This window comes from Hippocampus bargibanti, linkage group LG04, assembly GCF_051943395.1.
Source record: "Hippocampus bargibanti isolate YZ-2025 linkage group LG04, ASM5194339v1, whole genome shotgun sequence".
Classification (NCBI taxonomy): domain Eukaryota; kingdom Metazoa; phylum Chordata; class Actinopteri; order Syngnathiformes; family Syngnathidae; genus Hippocampus; species Hippocampus bargibanti.
Genome location: NC_142737.1, coordinates 4,700,641 through 4,710,000, shown reverse-complemented (window position 1 = coordinate 4,710,000; position 9,360 = coordinate 4,700,641). Strand labels below are relative to the sequence as shown.

Genomic DNA, 9,360 nt, shown 5'->3' with positions numbered 1-9,360 from the left:
TGACATCACTAAAGGAACGCCCCTGACCGAAGAAAAAGACGCATTGTAGCGGTCCTTCCATCACGTCAATGTATTTTGCTGTACTTGCTTGGTCTGGGGACCTCGTGTTGCACCCAAAAGCCGCCAGAAGAGGGCGTCCAAGCTCCATATAAGGAATTTATCAGCCTGTGGAAACGGACGTGGCCACAGGAGGTCGCCATTTTGTGTTCTTTTTCGGTGAGACATTTCCCCTCAATGTTGCCTCATAATAGCACGGAATATATTCTTTAATCGATTGCAAACATGTATGCTTTCCTCTTCAGAACTATTTGTATCATATTCATAACTGGATGTGTAACAAGAAAGCATATTCTCCGAATCTGAAGCCATTGTTTTGATTCTCCAGCAATGCAAGACGTGACATCACGAACTGGGGGCGGGACTTTCTGAAAATGCCCAATTCGCAGCTCAATTTTTTGCAGATCTTGGACACTGGTCATTTTTATTGGTGTTTTGCATTTGAATAAAAATATCATACTGCGTGTTTTGGGTATTTTAGATGCTATAAAACGTTTTTCTGATGTCAGTTAAGAAACAAAAAAGTGACGTCGGTTGTGCTTTAAAAAAACGTGTTTAAAAAACATTTTCATGCTACAGTAGAAGCTGTGGTTATGCTATGTACCCATTCGACCATGGGTGTCAAACTCCTTTTTTGACTCCTTTGACTCAGTCTTTGCCATTCCCGAATTTGTTGGAAATTTAGTTTTTTCTTGCGGGGGTGCCGATAAAGCGCTCGTCACACCTCAGGCAATGTTTTTTTTTTCCTTTCCACGTGGGGTCAACGTTTACCTTTTGTCCATGTTAGCGCTTTGTTACACCTTCAGCTATTTTTAATGTTCTGTATAAATCAATATGTACTGTATGTTTTATACTGTATTTTGGACAGCCGCCCTTATTTCAAGCTCAGATAACTCCAATCCCATATAATTTAGAAATTAACTTTTTTTTTATGAAAGAAGAGAGTCTCAGGTTTCTAACGCTATATTGAATGTTTATGTAGTCCTAAAACTCAATATTCTGTGGGTCCTGGAATTTGAGTGAGAAGAACAAAAACCCTGGCACTGGAGTGGACACATTTTTGCACATCGTCTGGCAGTGAATGAGTTAATAGAATCAATCGACTCTAAAGGTGCAGTGGAGGAGTTGCTTCAAGCTCTTGTTTACTTGTATCGATATTTATGCAGGCGTAGCATGCAAATCCACATTTTGATACGACTATTGCAAACAATCTTTAAAAATGTCCATAGTCTCTCCTTAATAATAATAATAATAATAATAATAATAATAATAATAATAATAATAATAATAATAATAAAACATGTTATTTATAAGTGCCTTTCAAAACTCTCAAGGTCACTTTAAAGTCACAGGATAAGTTATTCTGTGGGTGAGCAGTGGCAGACACACGCGCCAGCGTTCACTCAACCCGGAAGTAACTCAAATAGAATAGTAAGACAAATAGATAGAAAGCTAGCTCGCAAGCCAAAAGATAGCTAATAGCTAGCCAGCTAGATGGTTACCCAGTCAGCCAGATTGCTGTTGTGCGGTATTACAGAAAAGACAGACAATAGACTTAGCGCAATATTTCTTACTAATGTCTAGACTCTAGATAAACAAAAGTCAAAGGAACAAAAAAAACTAAATAACAAATAATATGACAACACAAAGAGTCATTAATTTCTTCAGCTCTTGCTGTACCCTCTTTGTGACATGAAGCAGTTCTGGATGAAAGAGGAGAGGATCAAAACATCCTTTTCAGCAGTGGATCAGGGACGTCATGGTGGAATGTGCACGTCTACTACAAGCTAAATGTTGAAAGCAAACACGCAGCTGTAGCATCCCTTGACGAATTATTATCAACAATTATCAGTAACTTCCTCTCCAACTCATATTTCTTATTTGGCAATCTCACCATGCTTTTGAGGTTCAGTTCATAAAAATAATACTGTGGCGTGTTGAAGCGTGGAATGGCTTCATGTGCGGTGAATTTTTTTTTTTGGTGTGTGTGTGTGATGGTCCACTTCACTCTGTTTTTTTATTTTTATTTATTTTGCTTTTGTAAGTGGAGTTGGGTGTTACCTCCTTTCCCGTGGGAGTTTCCCATGTTGTACGTAGCCCCTTCGCGGTCATAATGCGGGTGGGCTGTGGCCGAATTGATCGCAACATATTGGCTCCAGTCCACCTGAAACGGTGCCCGAGTATTTGATGTCAACTCCAGGAGAACACAAAATCAAAAGAGAACCGTCTTTGTCTCGCTACTTTTTCTTTCGTTTCCAGTGTCTCAGGATCGATTCTTCTCATATAGTTGGATTCTGTACTGACGAAATAGTCTCCCTTGTACTTTACAAAATTCACACTTGCGTTGTCAGTGGCCTCTGTAGAAAAAAAATGACACAAAAGGCAGTGGATGGAAAAGGTGAAGGATGATTTATTTGAACTTGCGAGATGATTTCGAGACTTGTATTTTGCCTGCTAAATAAAATGATACCTTGGCTTACGAACTTAATTGGTTCCCAGGCAGAGTGTGTAAGGTGAAAAGTGTGTATCCCAAAAATTAATTTCCCATAGGAAACCATTAAAATGAGAATAATCTGTTCCCAGGTCCCCATAAAACGTAATTTTCTACATACATACAAGCCTTAAAACTACACAAAATATACCTTATTTTATGTATAATAAATGGGCTATGGTATTGCAATTAAAGAAACAAACTGTACTTATTAATAAAGTCATTTTATTTACCTTTGTGATGGTCGTTGATGGCTTGATGGAATGGAGTGGCCGGTTTCCTCAGCATTAAACACTTGATGAGGAACGTAACCTTCTTCTTTCACCATCTTGATGAATGATCCCTTGTAGGTGCTTTCTCTGCGATAATGTTACCTAGTTCCTCATCAATTGTGTTCTGTTTAGCTGAATTGATAGCTTTTTGCATCAAGTGTACAGATGGCTTGTGCGGGTTGTTTGTGGAGCCTGATTGATGGGATATTTTAACCTTGCTGTCTACACTTTGCCTTTGAACTATCGAAGTTGAAACTCTCTCAGTGCCGTCTGCCTGTCTCTTTAATGTTTAAACCACCTCCCCTCACTGCTGCGTTCTTGACCAATCACGTGGCTTTAACCGAAGACTGGGGACGGGGAATAGAGGACAAAAAAAGTCGGCAACCATTTTCTTTTTGGAGAACCGCTTCACTCTCTCTATCTGTCAACCCCCCCACGCCCCCCCACTGCTGCGTCCTTGACCAATCAGGTGGCTTTAACCGAAGACTGGGGGCGGGGAATAGAGGACAAAAACAGTCGGCTGCCATTTTGTTGTTTGAAGAACGCGCTCGTTCGTGAACGACACATCACTCATTGAGGCAGCTCCGTGTGTATTCCGAAAAAAGTTCGTATGCCAAGGTAACATTTTCATCAATTTAACGTTCGTAAACCGAAAAGTTTGTAAGCCAAGGGGTTATTAAACCGAGGTATCACTGTAGATCACTTCAACATAAACAACTTCAAAAAGCTCACCGGGGAAATTTTGGCCAAACGTCAGAAATCAGCTTCTTTGTTTGAATGCATTTTGGATGGGATGTGTATCTATGCTGCACATTCTAATCAAACCGTGGCGAAAAATGCAAGAAATATGTAATTTCCTTCAAAAGTTCAGTGGGGAGGAACAAAAAAAAGAAAAGAATAATAGGCTGTTGAGAAAAATATTTCTTTCCAACTCAAACATCTGCTGGTTAAAACTGAAAGCAAATACTCCCAACGCGGTCGCATGTGTGAGGTGAAAGGCGCTGTGAGGGATTTTAAAGCTTTACTTTTTTTTTATATTCTGAATAAAGCTTTACAGTTGCATCAACAATGCAGCTTCCGCACGAATTAGAAGAATTTGGATCACCCCCTGTCAGAGATATGATTATAAGTAGGCAGTAGAACTAGGTTTTAAAATGTTTTACCTCCGCCAAAGATGTTATGGATTATACGGATGATTGAGATTGTTACGCAATGCTTGGTTGTGGGTGGCGATTTTATTTGGTTCAACAAGGTCAAATTCAAAGACTGAAATGTGCATCGTGGCCAATTGAAATCAAAGCTGCATTATGAAGATGTATTTAATTTTTTCTCTCTCAAAAAAATAAATAAATAAATAAACAAATAAATAAATAGCATTAAACAATATATTTTAATTACATTTTGTCTTTTGTTTATCTCTTTAAAAATAAAAAGAATAAAAGAAAAAATATCTCTCTATAAATATTATTAAAATTAATTAAATTTAAAGTAAATTTTATTTATTTATTTATGTATTTATTTATTTATTTGTTACGCAATGCTTGGTTGTGGGTGGCGATTTTATTTGGTTCAACAAGGTCAAATTCAAAGACTGAAATGTGCATCGTGGCCAATTGAAATCAAAGCTGCATTATGAAGATGTATTTAAATTTTTCTCTCTCAAAATAAATAAATAAATAAACAAATAAATAAATAAATAAATAGCATTAAACAATATACAGTAAAGTCTCGTTATATCGATATTCAAGGGAGTCCGAAAAAATATCGATATAACCGGGACTATCGATATATCCGACCCTGTTTGCATGTAATTTTCTCCGTGCGTGCATAGAAATAGTATCGATATAACCGGGACTATCGATATATCCGATATCGATATAACGAGACTTTACTGTATTTTAATTACATTTTGTGTTTTGTTTATCTCTTTAAAAATAAAAAGAATAAAAGAAAAAAATCTCTATAAATATTATTACAATTAGTTAAATTTAAAGTAAATGTTGTTTATTTATTTATGTATTTATTTATTTGTTACGCAATGCTTGGTTGTGGGTGGCGATTTTATTTGGTTCAACAAGGTCAAATTCAAAGACTGAAATGTGCATCGTGGCCAATTGAAATCAAAGCTGCATTATTAGGATTTATTTTTTTTTCTCTCCAAATAAATAAATAAATAAATAAATAAATAAATAAATAGCAATAAACAATATATTTTAACAACATTTTGTCTTTTGTTTATCTCTTTAAAAATAAAAAGAATAAAAGAAAAAAAATCTCTCTCTCTCTCTCTCTATAATTATTATTAAAATTAATTAAGTAACTTTTATTTATTTATTTATTTATTTATTTATTTATTTATTTATTTGTTATGCAATGCTTGGTTTGGGGGTTGCCGATTTTATTTGGTTCAACAAGGTCAAATTCAAACACTGATTCAAAGACCAATTGAAATCAAAGCTGCATTATGAAGATGTATTTCATTTTTTTCTGTCAAAATAAATAAATCAATAAATAAATAGCATTAAACAATATATTTTAATTAGACTTTGTCTTTTGTTTATCTCTTTAGAAATTAAAAGAATAAAAGAAAAAATCTCTCTCTATAAAAAGTTTTCCAAATATAATATATAAGTATATTAAAGTGTTCCGAATATAAGGCACAGCACATTATAAGGCGCGACAATAGAGGCTGGGGTTTCATACTACTTCTTCAATGAAGAAATGGAGTCAGTAGCTGCTGACAGTAGTTGCGAGACCTGTTGTGGCTCAATATTACTTTACATATAAGGCACCCGGGCTTATAAGGCGCAGCGTGACCTTTTGAAGAAAATCAAGGCTTTTGGGTGGGTTTTATACACCGAAAAGTACGGTACTTTGTCTTTCTGCCCCAATGATACCAAGAATTCATTCTTTGATCGCGGTGATACATTAGGATGCATGAAAGGGACCTCCACTTGAGCAAGCGTATACTCAAGCATTTGAACGACACATACTTGGGATCTGGAAACGGGAGAAGAATCGCGCAAAGATGTTCTTGCAGGGATCCGGCATGGCCAGCGTTCCAAATTCTGACACCACGATGCGGTTCATCTCAGAGTTGCGTGCGTACGAGTCACTTCTCAGGAAGCGGCTGCTATACGTCACATTGCCCTCACTGATGTGAAATCGGTGCATCATGGCCATGCCGTCAAACCAGTGGGTGTATCTGGGTATGGGGGAAGGAAGTGGGGTATTTAGTTAGTTAGTAAAAATCACAACATTTCCCTTTACCTTGGATGACCCATCCATTCTTTATTATTAGCATAAAGTAGTACAGTGGTTTATACTGTATACCTGTCTTGGCCAAATTCGAACTTCCCCGGGCCGTTCCTCAAGAGGCTCCCGTTGATCCATGTTGGGATAGTTCCCTTGACGGTGGTGGGAATGGGATCAGGGCTTTCTTCTACAGAGTTCACCAGGGAGGCCACACTCTCCAAACCTTTGGCCTGGGGGCATCTCTGCCTACTGGACACTGGAAGGAAAATATACCCCCCCCCAAAAAAAAGTCAAAATATGGTGGTTACTGCTACTAAAAAGCCCATGTGACCAATAAACAAATAAATACATTGATAAATAAAGAAATAGTTAGGTAAATAAATACATAGACAAATAAAATAGGTATAAATAAATAAATAAATAAATAAATAACAGATAAATACATTGATAAATACATTGATAAATACATTGATAAATAAATACATTCATAAATAAATATAGGTAAATAAATACGTAGACAAATAAATAAATAGGTATAAATAAATAAATACATTTTATTTATTTATTTATTTGTTTATTTATTTAGCCAAAATGTAACTGTATAGTGCCACTTAGCAGTTTTTTGACGACGATACTAGTGCAGCGTGTTCTACCGGAAACAAATTCCTTGTGTGTTCTACATACTTGGCAATAAAGATGATTCTGATTCTGATTTATACCTGTTTATTTATTTGTCTATGTATTTATTTACCTATGTATTTATTTATTTATTTATTTATTTATTTAAATAGACAAATAAATAAATAAATACATTTTATTTATGTATGTATGTATGTATGTATTTATTTATTTATACCTACAGTAAAGTCTCGTTATATCGATATCGGATATATCGATAGTCCCCGTTATATCGATACTATTTATATGCACGCACGGAGAAAATTACATGCAAACAGGGTCGGATATATCGATAGTCCCGGTTATATCGATATTTTTTTCAGACTCCCTTGAATATCGATATAACGAGACTTTACTGTATTTACTTATTTGTCTATCTAAGCCAACTTGTTTGCATAGGTGTGCATACCCTTTTATAACTGGTAATCGGCTATGTTCAACTGCAGTAATCACATTCAAACTTCTGTTAATGGAAATCAGTGCACACCTGCAACCGTTGAAAGGGCATCCAATTAACCACAAATAAAGCTCCGTTGTTCGAGTAGGCCTTTATTGACATTTATATACATTTGATGAGGAGGAAACGGGAACGATATTAAAGCGGAGGATTGAACTAGAGAAGGGCAAGGACAATTTTCCTGTAGCTGGGTAGAGTGTTAAAGATGAATGTATTATTTGTTATATTTTCAACCAACTCAAAATCTGATTGGCGAGAGCGACACATTTGATGCGACAGGGCCTGCAGAACCGATTGTGAGGGCTTTCAGGCCGATTTTTGACCCTGGTGACAAATGATGGCTGAAATGTGATTGGTTAAATGCTTAAATACGAAAACACACGTTTGGAAGCAGCTCAACAGGGGAAAAGTAATGAAAGGAAGATGAAAGACAACTTAGAATTATGCCTGTGTAAGCTCTCAGTCGTACAGGAGTGGTCCATCGATGAAAAGGTTTCTTCAGCCGTCATCTGTACTTCTTTGAAGTTTTTTTTTTTCCTGTTTAAAGAGAATAGCTTCTTTTACTCCCAATTTTCATTTTTACAATGTATTCAATACATTGTAAAAATGAAAATTGAGCAATATATTGGGGAGACTAAACAAATTCAGGTTCAATTTGGATCGTTCGTACAACAGACTGCTTGGCAACATAAACTTAGTTATGCTGATGGGGTGATACCAGATCAAATGGGGCAATCAGGCCAGTCGTAGACCTCATGCTCAGGCAGGACAATAGAAGTAATCAGTCAGGACAATAGAAGTAATCAGTGGAGCCGCAGGGAGTAGTCCTCTGCTCCCCTCAACCTGAGAGCAGGGCCAATCATAGCCGAGTCCAGCACCGCCACGTCTGGACAGTAGGGATACATATAGGGCCAAAACTACCAGTAAGACTTTAGTTCGCTGACGAAGCATCTTGGATAAGAAGTGAAATGTCCAACACTTTCAAAGAAGTACAGATGACGGCTGAAGAAACCTTTTCATCAATTTGGAATTATTTAATAAGAATTCATGGACAAAATATAATACACATCAGTCTGTGATTCAGAAATTTTTAGGTCTGCAGAGAAGGCAGCTGCTTGATAATGGCCCTGACATTGATAAAAATTCCAAGTGCTATGCTATGCTAAGCTACAACCAGTGCTATTATTATTTCAATTGATCCTAAATGGCAACCAAATACCTTGAAGCCCCCCTCCCCCACTTTAAATAAATTCATAAGTTCCCAAGAAAAATGCTTGCTAATTCCATCTCGCTGATATACGGCGCGATGTCGTCTACTCACTTGACTGTGGCTCTTTGGTCTCGGACATGCTCGGCCTGTTGCTGTGCAAATCAAACGAGACTTCACGCAGCACTTTTATTACAGACCCTCTGAAGAGGAGAGCCTTTGGACTCTGGGACGGCTGCCAAGTTTAAGAGGTGATCTCTCGACATTAAAATGAGGGAAAAAAAGTACATCAGTCACGTTATCAAGCAGCTGCTCGTAAAAATGTCTCAAGACTCTTCCTACTGTTTTTCTTGTACGGATAAAAAATGTCAAGTTCCACCTGAGTCTATTGCTTCAAAATGTTGCAGAAGGGGGGAGAAAAAATGGAAGTTTTTACTTCTGCATTTATTGGTTAAAGCGATTGTGCGGATAATTAGTGTAGACTTAAAAATGCCATGTCTGTAAGCCGTGTAACATTCTTTGGGTGATATACGACCTGGACGATCATGTTGTGAGTTGTGCATCACATTTTTTTGGGTGGATTTTGCCTACAGCGCTCACGTCAGAATGCAGAACTCGTGCACATTTTTTTTTTTTTGCAGCATTCTGATTACAGTGATACCTCGGTTTATGAACCCCTTGACTTATGAAGTTTTCGGTTTACGAACGTTAAATTTCTGAAAATTTTACCTTGGCATACGAAATTTACCTTTGCATACAAACTTTTTTCATACGCAGAGCTGCCTCAATGAGTGATGTGTCATTCGCGAACGAGCCCGTTTTTCGAACAACAAAATGGCAGCCGACTGTTTTTGGGCTCTATTCCCCGCCCCCAGTCTTCGGTTAAAGCCACGTGATTGGTAAAGAATGCAGCAGTGAGTGAAGGTGGTTTAAACATTAAAGA

The 9,360-nt window shown here is 37.0% G+C and overlaps 1 protein-coding gene across 2 annotated transcripts in view; it reads right to left on the bottom strand.

Annotated features, from left to right (window-relative positions):
- The window catches only part of bco2l (beta-carotene 15, 15-dioxygenase 2, like), a 15,321-nt gene extending 6,685 nt beyond the window's left edge, over positions 1–8,636 (bottom strand). Inside the window, exons 1-6 of one of the 2 annotated variants that reach the window (XM_088993646.1) lie at positions 8,531–8,603; positions 7,680–7,743; positions 6,154–6,331; positions 5,814–6,025; positions 2,299–2,414; positions 2,119–2,221 (exon numbers count right to left, since the gene is read on the bottom strand). In XM_088993646.1, coding sequence (XP_088849772.1) covers positions 2,119–2,221; positions 2,299–2,414; positions 5,814–6,025; positions 6,154–6,331; positions 7,680–7,719 — 649 coding nt within the window. In that variant the 5' untranslated portion in view covers positions 7,720–7,743; positions 8,531–8,603. Of the gene's footprint in view, positions 1–2,118; positions 2,222–2,298; positions 2,415–5,813; positions 6,026–6,153; positions 6,332–7,679; positions 7,744–8,530 lie in introns of both variants that reach the window. The other variant, XM_088993647.1, reaches the window with a different exon arrangement.
- Between the last annotated feature and the right edge of the window lie 724 nt (positions 8,637–9,360).